This window comes from Palaemon carinicauda, chromosome 30, assembly GCF_036898095.1.
Source record: "Palaemon carinicauda isolate YSFRI2023 chromosome 30, ASM3689809v2, whole genome shotgun sequence".
Classification (NCBI taxonomy): Eukaryota; Metazoa; Arthropoda; class Malacostraca; order Decapoda; family Palaemonidae; genus Palaemon; species Palaemon carinicauda.
In genome coordinates, this window is record NC_090754.1 from 60178847 (window position 1) to 60195067 (window position 16221).

General features: G+C 44.1%; 1 protein-coding gene across 3 annotated transcripts in view; it reads right to left on the reverse strand.

The window, feature by feature from the left end:
- The window catches only part of Nup35 (Nucleoporin 35kDa), a 190014-nt gene that overhangs the window by 24846 nt on the left and 148947 nt on the right, over positions 1-16221 (reverse strand). For all 3 annotated transcript variants that reach the window (XM_068353911.1, XM_068353910.1, XM_068353913.1), the window contains exons 5-6: positions 9654-9798; positions 7269-7419 (exon numbers count right to left, since the gene is read on the reverse strand). In XM_068353911.1, the coding sequence (XP_068210012.1) occupies positions 7269-7419; positions 9654-9798 (296 nt within the window). The remainder of the gene's footprint in view (positions 1-7268; positions 7420-9653; positions 9799-16221) is intronic.

The following is a 16221-nucleotide window of genomic DNA, read 5'->3' on the forward strand; positions in this document are numbered from 1 at the left end:
GCGGTTCGATGGCATACAGGGATGGATGTGGAGAGGATGGAAGGGGGAGGTTACTGCTTGGAAGGAGAGTCCCCTTCCATGATGTGGCGGGGTAGTTCTCCTTCAGGAGTTGTTTCTCTCTCCAATGAAAGGGTGGGCAGATCTATTTCAGGGGTTTCTTCTCTTCTTTGTCTCTTCTTTGGAGGAGAAACAGGCTTTGATGTAGCAGCTTTCTTTTCTTTTGTGAAAAACTGGTCTATTGTTAATTGTTTCTTCCTCCTCTGCAGTATTCTTCGAAAATGATGAATACCTGTTCTATTACGAATACCTGTTCTATTACGAAACTTTTCAAACCAACCCCTGCTCGCTTTAAATGTAAATGAATCACTTTCACTGGTACTCGGACTTTTCTTCACTAATTCTTCATAGATATGCAACGCTTTTTCACAAATGAACGCTTCACTAACACTTTCCCCGGCCAACTGTTTTTCTTTAATAAATATTAAAAGCAACTTTTCCATCTCCTCAATCACTTGTGGCCTTTGCTTAGTTACCGCCGTAACTCCCGTTGCAACATTCGCCTTCTTAATCATTTCTTTATGCTTTAAAAACGTAGAAATGGTCGACTTCGCCATTCCGTATTCTACCGCTAAATCGGACACTCGTACACCATTCTCATATTTCGCTATAATTTCCTTCTTCAACTCGATCGTTGTTCGCACTGTTTTCCTCTTCTCCTTCCCCTTAACACTCATTACTTTCTTGGGACTCATTATGAAAGCTAAAAAAGCAATTAAAAGCACTGAAAATCACTAAATCACAACGAATGCTGATCGCGCGTTGTCTGAGTGACGCTCTCGAGAGAACTGATGCTTCCCGAACAAGCGAGTGGCCGAGATGGCGCGATCATCACAAAGCCCATGCGGTCGTCACGTGTTCGGCTGGTCGAGTACCGAATTTTTGGTCGAGCACCGCAGCAAAAATTTCTCGAAAATTTTGGTCGAACTCCGAATTGTTCGAGTATAGAGTCGTTCGACTACCGAGGTATCACTGTAGCTGATTCACACCCAAGGAGGTGGGTAGAGACCAGTTAAATATGTTTACATCGTATAAGCTAAGAGTTTTTTATTTCATTTTGACAGTTATCAATATAACAAAACCAAAATAAATAGGTACCTGGTAAGGAAGTCGACTTAGACGATTACTCTGCCTTGTAAGTACGTCTTCCTTACGGAGCCCAGCGATCCTCTTAGGATGCTGACAGACCCCCAGGAGCTGAAGTATCAAGGGCTGCAACCCATACAACAGGACCTCATCAAACCCCTAATCTGGGCACTCTCAAGAAATGACTTTGACCACCCGCCAAATCAACCAGGATGCGAAAGGCTTCTTAGCCTTCCGGACAACCCATAAAAACAACATTAAAACATTTCAAGAGACAGATTAAAAGGATACGGAATTAGGGAATTGTAGTGGTTGAGCCCTCACCCACTACTGCACTCGCTGCTACGAATGGTCCCAGTGTGTAGCAGTTCTCGTAAAGAGACTGGACATCTTTCAAGTAAAATGACGCGAACACTGACTTGCTTCTCCATGATACTTTGCAGAGATCTATTTTGCTTAAAGGCCACGGAAGTTGCTACAGCTCTAACCTCGTGCGTCTTAACCTTAAGCAAAGATTGGTCTTCCTCACTCAGGTGTGAATGAGCTTCTCGTATTAACAATCTGATAAAGTATGACAAAGCATTCTTTGACATAGGCAAGGATGGTTTCTTAACCGAACACCATAAAGCTTCAGAATGGCCTCGTAAAGGTTTAGTACGAGCTAAGTAGAACTTAAGAGCTCTAACAGCGCATAAGACTCTTTCTAGTTCATTGCCTACGATCTCCGATAAGCTGGGAATATCGAAAGATTTAGGCCAAGGACGAGAAGGTAGCTCATTTTTGGCTAGAAAACCAAGTTGCAGAGAACATGTAGCTTTTTCTGACGAAAATCCGATGTTCTTGCTGAAGGCATGAATCTCACTGACTCTTTTAGCCGAGGCTAAGCATACCAGGAAAAGAGTCTTAAGAGTGAGATTTTTCAGGGAGGCTGACTGTAAAGGCTCAAACCTGTTTGACATGAGGAATCTTAGGACCACGTCTAAATTCCACCCAGGAGTAGCCAAACGACGCTCTTTAGTGGTCTCGAAAGACTTAAGGAGGTCTTGCAGATCTTTATTGTTGGAAAGATCTAAGCCTCTATGCCGGAAGACCGATGCCAACATGCTTCTGTAACCCTTGATAGTGGGAGCTGAAAGGGATCGTCCTTTTCTCAGGTATAAGAGAAAATCAGCTATTTGGGCTACAGAGGTACTGGTCGAGGATACAGAAACTGACTTGCACCAGTCTCGGAAGACTTCCCACTTCGATTGGTAGACTCTAATGGTAGACGCTCTCCTTGCTCTAGCAATCGCACTGGCTGCCTCCTTCGAAAAGCCTCTAGCTCTCGAGAGTCTTTCGATAGTCTGAAGGCAGTCAGACGAAGAGCGGGGAGGCTTTGGTGTACCTTCTTTACGTGTGGCTGACGTAGAAGGTCTACTCTTAGAGGAAGACTTCTGGGAACGTCTACTAACCATCGAAGTACCTCGGTGAACCATTCTCTCGCGGGCCAGAGGGGAGCAACTAACGTCAACCTTGTCCCTTCGTGAGAGGCGAACTTCTGCAGTACCTTGTTGACAATCTTGAATGGTGGGAATGCGTAAAGATCCAGATGTGACCAATCTAGGAGGAAGGCATCTATATGTATTGCTGCTGGGTCCGGGACTGGAGAGCAATAGATTGGAAGCCTCTTGGTCAGCGAGGTTGCAAAGAGATCTATGGTGGGTTGACCCCAAGTCGCCCAAAGTCTCTTGCACAAATCCTTGTGGAGGGTCCATTCGGTTGGAATTACTTGACCTTTCCGACTGAGACAATCTGCTAGGACGTTCAAGTCGCCCTGGATGAACCTCGTTACTAGGGAGATGCCTCGATCTTTTGACCAGATGAGCAGGTCCCTTGCGATCTCGTACAACGTCAGTGAGTGGGTACCTCCCTGTTTGGAAATGTACGCCAAGGCCGTGGTGTTGTCCGAGTTTACTTCCACCACTTTGCCTCGAAGGAGATACTCGAAGCTTATCAAGGCCAGATGAACCGCCAAAAGCTCCTTGCTGTTGATATGCATGCTCCTCTGACTCGAGTTCCACAGACCTGAGCATTCCCGACCGTCCAGCGTCGCGCCCCAGCCCAAGTCCGATGCGTCCGAGAAGAGAACGTGGTTGGGTATCTGAACTGCCAGGGGAAGACCCTCTCGTAGGCTGATATTGTCCTTCCACCAAGTCAGACAAGACTTTATCTTTTCGGAAATCGGGATCGAGACCGCCTCTAGCGTCTTGTCCTTTTTCCAGTGAAAAGCCAGATGGAATTGAAGAGGACGGAGGTGTAGCCTTCCTAGTGAGACAAATTGCTCCAGGGATGACAGCGTCCCTACCAGACTCATCCACAGCCTGACTGAGCAGCGTTCTTTCTTCAGCATCTTCTGGATGGAGAGCAGGGCTTGATCTATTCTGGGGGCCGACGGAAAAGCCCGAAAAGCTTGACTGTGAATCTCCATCCCTAAATACAGAATAGTTTGGGATGGGACCAGCTGCGACTTTTCCAAATTGACTAGGAGTCCCAATTCCTTGGTCAGATCTAGAGTCCAATTGAGATCCTTCAGACAGCGACGACTGGAAGAGGCTCTGAGAAGCCAGTCGTCCAAATAAAGGGAGGCTCGGATGTCCGATAAGTGGAGGAATTTCGCCACATTCCTCATCAGCCTCGTAAACACGAGAGGAGCTGTGCTTAGGCCAAAGCACAGGGCCCGAAACTGGTAAACCACATCTTCGAAGACGAATCTCAGAAAGGGTTGGGAGTCTGAGTGAATGGGGATGTGGAAGTAGGCGTCCCTTAGGTCTAGAGAGACCATCCAGTCTTCCTTTCTGACCGCTGCTAAGACTGACTTTGTGGTCTCCATGGAAAACTTCGTCTTTGTGACAAAGACATTCAGAGCACTGACGTCTAGCACCGGTCTCCAACCTCCTGTCTTCTTTGATACTAGGAAGAGACGGTTGTAAAACCCCGGTGATTGAAGGTCCGAGACTTTGACCACCGCTCCCTTCTCTAGCAAAAGAGACACTTCCAGTTTCAGGGCTTGTCTCTTTTCTTCCTCTCTGTACCTGGGAGAGAGATCGATGGGGGACGTCGCTAGAGGGGGTTTGCGTACAAAAGGGATTTTGTACCCCTCTCTGAGCAACCTCACAGATTGTTGATCTGCGCCTCTCTTCTCCCAGGCTTGCCAGAAGTTCTTGAGTCTGGCTCCTACTGATGTCTGAAGTTGCGGGCAGTCAGAATCTGCCCTTAGAGGACTTGGATCCTTTCCTCTTCCCTCGCTTCCCTTCGGCACGAGCACCTCCCCTGCTGGAGGCTCTGCCACGAAAGGGCGGGATAAACCGAGACGCTGGAGTGTCTATCCTAGGTCTAGCAGACAATGTAGGCAAAGGGGGAGCTTTGCGAGCCGAGGACGCAACTAGATCGTGGGTGTCCTTCTGTACTAAAGACAAGGCAATTTCCTTAACCAAAACTTCAGGAAACAGGCACTTGGACAAGGGCGCAAAGAGTAGCTCAGATCTTTGGCAAGGCGTCACTCCAGCAGACAGGAAAGAACATAGAGACACTCGTTTCTTCAGGACTCCGGACGTGAATGAAGCGGCAAGTTCGTTGGACCCATCACGGACGGCCTTATCCATGCAGGACATAATAATGAGTAAGGAAACATCCTTATCAGCAGAAGAGATTTTCCTACTCAGGGCTCCTAAACACCAGTCTAGGAAGTTAAAGACTTCGAACGCCCTAAATATACCTTTAAGAAGGTGGTCCAGGTCCGATGGAGACCAACAAATCTTCGAGCGTCTCATGGCAAGGCGGCGGGGAGAGTCTACAAGACTTGAGAAGTCGCCCTGGGCAGAGGCAGGAATTCCCAAGCCGAGAACTTCTCCCGTGGCATACCAGACGCTCGATCTAGACGAGAGTTTAGATGGGGGGAAGGCAAATGCTGTCTTCCCTAAACTCTTCTTGGTCTCTAACCAATCGCCCAACAGCCGCAAAGCTCTCTTGGATGAGCGAGAGAGAACGAGTTTAGTAAAGGCAGGCACGGTAGCAGGAACGCCTAAGACAAACTCCGACGGCGGCGAACGAGGAGCCACAGAAACAAAGTGGTCAGGGAACAACTCCTTAAACACAGCCATGACTTTTCTAAAGTCCAAGGATGGTTGAGCTGCCTTAGGCTCATCAAGTTCTGAAGGTTGATCCTCTTGTGGTTCAGCAACGTCCTCATCTGACAGTTCCTCATCCGATAACTGATGAGAAAACGGCAAAGGAGTGGGCAACGTTTGACTCGCCGAGTCCGGTCGCACTGGTGCATGCGTGACGGAGCCGGACGCAGCGTCATGGAACTGCTGAACAGTCTGGGAACTGTCAACAACCATAGGTGCGCGAGGATGCACAGCGTCCACCCGAGACTGTTTAGACCGTCTGGGTTGTGCAGTCAACACCATACCGGGTTGCGGAGGTTGACGCACCGCGTCAAAACAAGTCACCTCTGATGGTTGATGAACGTCCTGAACGTCAACAACCACCTCCGTGCGTTGCCTAACGTCAACGTGCGGCTGGAAACCCACACTGGGTCACATCGGTGGAGGTACTACCCCAACTGGTTGACGCGAGAAAGCTACCTCAACGTCAACAGGACGCACAACAGACCGCTTGGATGGTTGTTGGCCAGAAGGTTCAGCGGCAACCTTCTCCGCATTGAAGTCCTCCATCAAGGACGCAAGCTTGGACTGCATGTCCTGCAGTAACACCCATTTAGGGTCTACGGAAGCAGGTGCGGTAACAGACGGGGTGAGCGACTGAGACGGCACAACTTTGCCTCTCTTAGGCGGCGAGCAGTCATCAGATGACGGCAACGAGTCCGAACTGTCCCAGTGGCTACAACCGGGACGTTGGACTTGTCCTGAAGGGACCGACTTACGTTTCAAAGGTCTGGAGACCTTGGTCCAAGGTTTCTTACGAGAAACACCTTCGGACGACGAGGTAAAAATGGGCTCTCTCGTCTTACGTTGGTAGGGGCAATCTTGGAGAGATACGCCTGATACCATAGAGGGAACGTCTGTTCGCTGATCAAGGCCTCTCGAACCCATGAGTCGTACGACATTGCTTCTCCCCTGGGCTTGGGAGCTTGCAAGAGGTCCCGGACTAGGAGGACGACAGGCACGAACAGACGAACCCTCAAGCGCAACACTGTTCACAACACTTTGAGAAACACTAGGCACTTTAACACTTCCGCCGTGGCACTTTGGCACTTTAGTTCCTTTACGTCCGCCATGAGTTGATTTCGGTCACTTGCTAAGGTCTCAACTCTCTCCCCCAAGGCATGGATAGCACACATCATGTCTTGCATCGACGGTTCCTGAGTGCTAGGAGGGGGGTTAGGAACAACCACTACAGGGGAAGGATTAGGTTCAGGGGCATGTGGAGAGGAAAAATCTACCGACCTAGAAGAACTTCTCCTTACCCTATCTCTCTCTAGTCTGCGTGTATATTTCTCAAATTCGATAAAATCGAATTCCGAAAGGCCCACGCATTCCTCACACCGATCTTCCAATTGACAGGTTTTACCCCGACAATTGGAACAAAGTGTGAGGGTCGAGAGAAGCCTTTGGAAGACGCCTATGACAGTCCCTAGCATTACATTTTCTGAACTTGGGAACTTGTGAAAGGTCAGCCATTTTGAATTAGTCAAGGGAAAATTCCAAAAAACGATCTAAGTCATCAACAATTAATCCGATCCAAAAGAGTTCAAGGATTTATTTGAAGAAAAACACCTGTACTGCGAAAGCTCAAACCAAATTAAAGTACTTCACCAAATATGATGTGAAAAAACTCCAGGTTCAACAGCGAGTAAAGTACGTCTTGTCGACACGTCGACAGAGAAGAAATTGAGTCTTTGTTTACATCGAGAGTGGTATCTGGCCGACAGTTGGCGCTGGTGGGCACACCCGCAACCTGTATAGCGATCGCTGGCGAGTTTTTACTGTATGTGTCTGTCGAGCAACAGAGTTGCAGCTATTATATATTCACCGGCTAAGTTAAATATTTAAAAATAAGAATTTGAAAATGAAACTATGATAGCTAGTTATATAACTTATAAATAAATCATATTTTATCCATACCTGATACTTAAGATGCATCCAGTTGCCAGTGCCTGGCATCTGATGTTCCGTTATTGTGCCAAACTGGGCAAACTGAGTTAAAATATATGATGCAGCTGGAACTGGGAATCCAAAGACAGTCACCCAGGTATCTTCTAACACCTCATGTGACCTATTCAAGAACGACATGTTCGAGTCACTGATGGAATATAAAATAAAAGCACCACAAGATACAGTGGCAAAGTATGTGATGCTTTCCCAAATAAAAGGAAGCCATTTTCCTCACTAGTCATGATTTTGAGATTGACTTATAATCTGCAACTTTTAAAGAATTAAAACACAACCCTTCATCAAAGAGTGGCACACAAGTCAAAATGATTCCTAATAAATACTATATACCATAATAGATACCTAGTAAATTGCCATAAAATTGTCCTATTGAAACTTTAGTGTCCTGTTAGCTTATACAGTATATTTAACACAGTATAAAATGATACAGTAATAAGAATTAAGTATATATCAACACAAAATAATGTAGTTACATTCCAAAAGCTGACAAACCTAATGTAAATATTGACACTAGAATTACCTTTATAATCAAAGCTAATAAGAATGTGATTTGATGCAAGTAGGTCAAAATTAATGACAAATTTGGAAGTAGTTTTTATTTTTCCTAACTATACAAACTTTGAGCTCTTTAGGGTGGATATATTACTTTGGCGAAGTTGAAACAAGCCATAAACTTTTTAGCAAGGTAAAACAACCCACCGCTAGTTAGCAGGGGGTTAGACCAGCCACTGATTGCAGGCAGGACTTACAGGTTGTAAGGTGCTGGCAGGTCAAGTATGAGTAAAGCGGTGGATGGCAGTCAAACCCAATAGGCTGGGAATTTAACCTAGGGTGCGAATCTAAGCTTAGTGCAAGCGTAATAGAGGCACCATGCCACCTTGCATACTCTCAAATATGTGTGAGAGAGCCAACAGCCTGGGCAATTATTGTGAATGTGTGAGAACTAAGCAATGTGACGACCAGGTTAGGATTTTTGGAGTGGTACACTCCACTTACTTAACCTAGTGATTACCCTACTCCCCCTTGATAGAAGGTTGGAGACATAAATATATTTCATATTTCAGGCTACAAGGGATGTTGGTTCTTACCTGCAGATGGAGGAGGCCAGCTTACAGAGCTCAACAGGAGCTGTGCCTCAAGAGAGGCTACTTGTCCCGCAAGGGAACTGAGGTTTCTTAAACCACATGTTGTGCAGCTACCACAGGGCCTATGGAGAAGGCATCCAGGCTGCTGTGGGTTATATCTTGCATGTAGTGGGCTGTAAAGGTGGTCTGACACTTCCAAACACCTACTTGAAGTACCTACACCACAGAGCTTTTTTTTTTTCTTTTTTTAATGCTAGGGATGTACTTATGGCCCTAACATCATGAGCTCTGGGTCTCTGACCTTGTGAAGGACAGTCTGAATTCAAGGTTGATCTAAATCTTGGTGAATCCAGGAAGAGATCATGTTCTTGGCGACTCTCCTCTTGACCCTGCCCGTGCTCACGAAAATCTTGTTTATGTGCAGGATAGCTCCTGCTGTTTGTTTAAGATAACACCTTAGCAATCTTACAGTACGTAGTAACAATTGACCTGGGTCACTGGGTGCAGTACGCAGACTCTCTAAGTCTGGAACAATCCAACCACAGGGTACGCTACAGCTGGATTCTGAGTCTTGGCAACAAACTTAGGGACGAAGTCAAGTGTTGCCTGATTTCCATCCCCTTCGCTGGACCATGAGGGAGAGCAAGGTAGAATTTTTTTTACGATGTTGAGAAGCCGGTGGCTTCGATAAAGCATGATAACTACCAGTTTATTTAGAAAATAATGTCATCAAAAGATTAGGATTTGATTCAGCAATCTCATCCTAATGCCTCTTCTATAGTTGGTGTCATATTCTGTTGACCTAGTATAATGAATTTAAGGCAAAAATTACTTTGTCATAATCAAGGAAAACACAATGTAGCGAATGGAAATGTAATAATAAGAGTCTCAGCACAGAAAATACACCGAGTAATGGCAGACTGTGTCCGAAAGACGAAAATATCTGTCTGAACTCAAGACTAAACCTGTGTAAACAATCAATGGAGACATGGCTGTGTAAGGCTGAAGAATATATTTACATTGGGAAAATCTGAAAAATGCTTTCACTGCTAATATGAACCACATTTATGGTCTGGACATAGTAGGTGGGAGGCAGAATAGAGGTTACTTGGAAGGGGGTGCTTGGCTGGGAGATTAGAAAATTTATTATTATTTTCATTTCGTGAAGTAAGAACTTTTGAATCAATAGCATTTTACTATTCAAAGTTAGGATTCCTGGAAATAACATATGTAAAAGTACTTCACTACTCACGGTGTGACATCTAAGCCTAGAAGACTCGTATGATCCCTGGATGGCGTGAAGGCTGAAGTATATCCCAGCTGTGAAGGTGGACCTAACGGAGTGCTGTACCCAGTACCCGAAGTTCCCTGACTTGCATAACCCATAACAGGGGTCCCTGTTCATAAAACCAATGCTTCATGAAGTATTCGTATTCAAACAATACTTTTGCAAAAACAGTGTACTTATCTCATGTTAGAAAAAGCAACAAAAAATTTTTAAAAATATGTGCTACCTGAAAATCAAGAAAAAGTATTCGTGTTAAATTGTTCACTGTAAGAAATTAAAAAACCACTATTACAACTATGCATTAATATAGTATACTGTATAGTTGTTCTTCCATTCATTTACTTAAGATACACAATTTTACAAAGAATATAAACTATAGTCCATTTCTTTTAGTAAGTCATATTTGCACCGACTCGCAGCGGTGCCCTTTTAGCCCGGAAAAGTTTCCTGATCGCTGATTGGTTGGACAAGATAATTCTAACCAATCAGCGACCAGGAAACTTTTCTGAGCTAAAAGGGCACCATTGCAAGTCAGTGCAAATATGACTCGCTAAAAGAAAGGGACTATACTTCATATTGCTAAATGACCTTTGGGTGCCAGCTGTAGTATAGGGTGAAAACATAAAATCCTGAAAAAATTCATGGAGCTTTGTATGGCAATGGAGAATACTTACATAAAATATTTCGTAAAATTTCCTCTTACTCTCATAGTTACAGGGTAATTAGGAAAAGTAACTCAATAAGCAAAAAAAAATTGATTTCTTACAAGGAAATCCAGTAATTTTTCTACCATAAATTTTGATAATTACTACGTTCTAATATCAAACAAATTTTGAGCAATGATATCTACAGAGATCCCTTGAGCCACAAGACGTGAAACTCTGAGCTTACACCCTTCAGTACGAGCAGAAACCTCAGACAGAGTGAGTACACATATGAGTTTGACCTCTGATATTTTCTTACTTTTATGTTCGTTATTCTTTGTTTCTGCAAAAATTTCATCATGCCAAAGAGAAAATGACAATCAAAACACCTTGCTAACATACAGAACAAGAAAATTTGCTCTAATAAGAGTTCAGAACACAATATTGGTGAGAGAGAGAGAGAGAGAGAGAGAGAGAGAGAGAGAGAGAGAGAGAGAGAGAGAGAGAGAGAGAGAGAGAGAGAGAGAGAGTAAACTCTATCACAAGAAAAGTCAGGGGCAACCAGGAGCCTAAAATAGCAAGCTATTAAGCAAAGGATTCTTCATTAATGATTAAACTATAATAAATAACATAGGTTTTGTATACTAATACCCCAAAAAAAAGGAATATAAAATTCATAATAACCATGATTTATCAATACTGCTTTTGTAAAAATATATAGAAAAACTAAATGCTAATTGACCTTCAAATTTTATCTCATCCCATATTTTTAGAGCAATAGTATTAAAATCTGGTATGTAACTAGTAATTGCCTTATAGAACAATAAAATAGAGCCTTTTTTAAATTTTTTATACTTATTTTCTTGATTTATAAGGTTTATTTTTACCATAAAAAATCATATATAGCATAAAACTACTTAGAAAAAAAAAACTCCATTTCATTGGGTGTCTACACCACGTCTACTGTATATATGGTAGTGATTTCAGGTCTTAATATTAAGTATCAAGGGAGGAGATAGAATTTGAAAAAAATTTGCTTTCAGGATAAATCGCACTGCCGTTACAAAACTAAAGGTCAGAGGCAGAAATCATATGCGGTTTGAAGATATCTCAAGTCACCCTATTAAGTGGTATGAATGGCAATCCTGTCCTTAAAAAGACGACATTGGCTTGCCGACCCCCTTTAGTAAATATATTTTCACAAAAAAATCAATTACCAAACAAAAACAGTATAAAAGGTTCCATGCTAAAATGGTATTTTCATTATAAAATAAATTTTTGAACATACTTACCCGGTAGTTAAATACATAGCTTACGTCCCTGATGTCACGGCAGAAAATTCAAAACTTGCGCCAATCGCCAACTGGATTGCCAGGTGTACCACCCCTGCGCCTTAGCGAGGTACCTAGGAACTATTCCAGGATTCCTCATATTTTCCATGCCTCTAGTCTCTAGAGGGGAGGAGGGTGGGAATTTAATTACATATAACTACCGGGTAAGTATGTTCAAAAATATATTTTATAATGAAAATACCATTTTTAAACATAAGACTTACCCAGTAATTATATATATAGCTGAAACACCTTTGGTGGAGGGTTAGAGACAGCCAATATAGTTGGAATTTTGCTTAAGAGTTAATCAAAACAAGCTTAAGAGTTCGTACCTGATAAGGAAGCTGACTTCAATGATTCTCTGCCTCATTATGTCCGCTATCCTTATGAGATCCAGCGATCCTCCCAGGGGGCTGAAGATCTCTTAGGAGCTGTCAAACCGGTGTATATACCTCTTATGCAACAGAACCTCCTCCAATACCCAGTTCCGGGTGCTCTCGAGGAACAAAATTGACCACCTGACTAAAATCAATGATTGTGGAAGACTGTCACAATCTCCACAACCATAAAAACAAATAAAAGTTCAAAGAGAAAAAAACGGGTATTAGGATTATGAGAATGTAGTGGTGAATCCTTCTGCCACTACAGTACTGCACTCACTGCTACAAATGGACCCAGAGTGTAGCAGTCCTCATAACGAATCTGAACACATTTCAGATAATGTGAAGCGAACACAGATTTCCTCCTCCAAAAGGTTGTGTCCATTATGCTTTGCAACGATCTATTCTGTCTGAATGCTACTGACATTGTTACGGCTCTAACCTCATGTGTTTTGACCTTAAGTAGTCTAAGGTCTGCCTCATTGCAATGTGCATGAGCCTCTTTAATTAAAAGTCTGATGAAAAAAGACAGGGCATTCTTAGACACCTGCAACTTGGGCTTTTTGACCGAGCACCACAAAGCTTCTGACTTGCCTCGCAAATCTTTTGTTCTGTCCAGATAGAACCTCAGAGCTCTTACAGGGCATAGGACTCTTTTCAGCTCCTCACCAACAATATCCGAAAGATTCGGAATTTCAAAAGACTTGGGCCAAGGTTGAGAAGGGCGCTCATTCTTGGCGAGAAAGCCTAACTGCAAGGAACAGACAGCCTTACTGTCTCGAAAACCAACGTTTTTGTTAAACGTATGGACTTCGCTAACTCTTTTGGCTGTTGCAAGACTAACCAAAAACAGAGTCTTCATTGTAAGGTCCTTCAAGGAAATCGAATGTAAGGGCTCAAATCTGTCACTCATAAGGAACTTCAAAACAATATCCAGATTCCAAGCTGGGGAATCTTGGTGCCGTTGTTTTGTCGTATCAAAGGATTCAAGTAGTTCCTGCAAGTTCCTATTATTTGAAAGGTCCAGGTTTCTGTGTCTGAATACAGTCGCTAACATACTCCTGTATCCCTTAATAGTTGAGGTTGAAAAGTTGCACTTCTTCCGAAGGTGTAACAGGAAGTCAGCAATTTGAGTTACAGAGGTACTGGAAGAGGAAACAGAGTTGACCCTACACCACTCTCTAAACACTTCCCACTTGGATTGATAAACCTTGATGGTTGACATCCTCCTCGCTCTTGCTATAGCTTTAGCTGCCTCCTCCTAGTTCTTGTGAGTCTTTCGATAGTCTGAAGGCAGTCAGCTGAAGACTTTGGAGACTTTGATGGTACCTTTCCAAGTGGGGTTGTTTGAGTAAATCTACTCTTAATGGAAGACTTCTTTGTGTGTCTACCATCCATTCTAGTACCTCTGTGAACCATTCCCTTGAGGGCCAAAAGGGGGCCACTAGGGTCATTCTGGTCCCCTTGTGGGACACAAACTTTTGTACCACCTTGTACAGGATCTTAAATGATGGAAAAGCGTACGTGTCTAGATTGGTCCAATCCAACAGAAAAGCATCTATGTGGACTGCTTCTAGATCTGGTACCGGGGAGAAATACATCTCTACCCTCTTCGTTTTGGAAGTCGCGAAGAGGTCTATGCACGGTCGGGCCGAAAGTTACCACAGGCTCTTGCAGACTTGTTGATTTAGCATCCACTCTGTGGACAGAGTCTGACCTCTCTGTCTGCCATTACGTTCCTTTCCCCTTGAATGGACCTTGTCATCAGTACCACATTCTTTTCTTTTGCCCATAAAAGGAGACTCCTTGCGGTTTCGTAAAGGGACATCGAGTGAGTTCCTCCTTGCTTGGCAATGTAAGCCAATGCTGTGATGTTGTCAGCATTGACTTGCACTACTTTGTTTAGGACTAACTCCTCCAAACTTCTGAGGGTCAACAGGACTGCCAACAATTCTTTCTGGTTGATATGGAAGTTCCGCTGAGTCTCTGACCAAAACCCCGAGACTTCCAATTTGTCCAGTGTTGCTTCCCACCCTGAGTCTGAGGTGTTGGAACACAACACAAGGTCTGTGTTCTTTGGAGCTAAGTGGTAACTCTCTTGGAATCTGTCTGGTTCGTTCCACCACCGAAGGCAGCTTTTGATGGATTCTGTAATTGGAATGATCATTGTCTCTAGGTCCTTCTCCTTGTCCCAATGGTAATTGAGGTGGAATTGGAGAGGATGAAGGTTCAGCCTTTCTATAGGGATAAATTGTTCCAACGAGGAGAGGGTTCCTATTAGACTCATCCACTTCCTTGTCGAACACTTCCTTTTCTCTAGAAAAGATGGGAGTTTCAAATTGGCTTGTTCCGTCCTTAATGGAGACAGAAAAGCCCGAAAAACCTGACTCCGAATCATCATTACCAAATAAAGAATCTCTTGTGATGGTATCAATAGAGACTTCTCCTTGTTGACAAGGAGACCCAATTCTTTTGTAAGACTCAAAGTTGTTTGGAGATCCTTCAGGCAGTGATCGTATGAGTGAGCTCTGAGAAGCCAATCGTCGAGATACAGAAAGGCTCTTATGCCTCCTGAATGGAGAATCTTTGCTACATTGAGCATCAGTTTCGTAAATATTTGCGGGGCAGTGCTTAGGCCGAAACATAGGGCTCGAAATTGAAAAACGTCTCCCTTGAATACGAACCTTAGATAGTGCATGAAGCTCGGATGAATTGGGATGTGAAAATAGGCGTCCTGGAGTTCTAATGAGACCATCCAGTCGCCTTTCCTTACTGCTGCCAGGACTGATTTCGAAGTCTCCATCGAGAACTTGGTCTTCTGGACATACTTGTTTAACGCACTCACGTCCAGGACTGGACGCCATCCCCCCCGAGTTCTTGGGTACCAGGAACAGGCGGGTGTAAAAGCCTGGAGAATGTAAGTCCTGCATCTTTTCTATGGCCCCCTTCTCCAACATTAAAGACACTTGAGTTGTTAATACTTGTCTCTTTGCCTCCTCTCTGTATCTGGGAGAGAGATCCACTGGAGCTAAAACCAAAGGTGGTTTCCCCATAAAGGGGATTTTGTAACCCTCCTTTAGAAGAAGTACCGACCAAGGGTCTGCTCCCCTTCTCTCCCACACTTGCCAGAAGTTGAGTAGTCTGGCTCCTACTGCCTGAAGGCGAAAGCAGTCAGACTCTGCTCCGCCCTGTCCTAACACATCTCCTCTTAGTTCTTCTTCCATAGGGCCTGGAGCTACCCCTGTTGGAAGACCTCCCTCGAAAGGGCTGAGAGAACTTAGGAAAAGTATTCTCTTCCTTAGGTTTGCGGCTGGAAAAAGAAGTTGAAAGGACTTTTCTAGCTGTCTTAGAGACCAGATCCTGTGTGGCCTTTTGCGTTAAGGCGGAAGATTTCCCTTATGAGCTCTTGTGGGAAAAGCGAGGAAGACAGAGGAGCGAATAATAACTCTGACTTCTGGAAAGGAGTAACTCCCAGTGACAGGAAGGAGCACATCTGAGCCCTCTTTTTAAGAATCCCTGCTGAAAAGAGTGCAGCCAACTCATTAGAACCGTCCCTCAATGCTTTGTCCATACAGGACATTAAATGGACTAAGGTAGAAGTATTACCTTCTTTAAAAGCAGAAACTTTCTTACCTAGGGCTCCTAGAGTCCAGTCAAGGAAGTTAAAAACTTCAAAGGCTCTAAATACACCTTTGAGCAGATGATCCAGTTCGGAAGTACACCAGAAAACCTTGGTCTTCCTCATGGCCGACCTACGAGGAGCGTCTACAAGACTCGAGAAATCTCCCTGGGCAGAGGCAGGTACTCCCAAGCCAAGAACTTCTCCTGTCTCGTACCATATACTAGACCTAGATGCTAGTCTAGCTGGAGGAAAAGCGAAGGCCGCTTTTCCCTGGTCTTTTTTGGACTTCATCCAGTCTCCCATCAGTCTAAGAGCCCTCTTAGATGATCGTGACAAGACCATCTTGGTAAACCGAGACTTCCTTGAGGCCTTCCCAAGAGTGAACTCTGAAGGTGGAGAGCGTGGGGCAACGGGGACAAAGAATTCTGGGAATTCCTCATTAAAAACCTTTGTAAGTTTTTTCAAATCTACTGAAGGGCGAAATGATTTCGAGTCTTCATCCTCTGACACCTCCTCAAATGGTTCAACAGAAGAAAGGTGATCATCAGAGTCCTC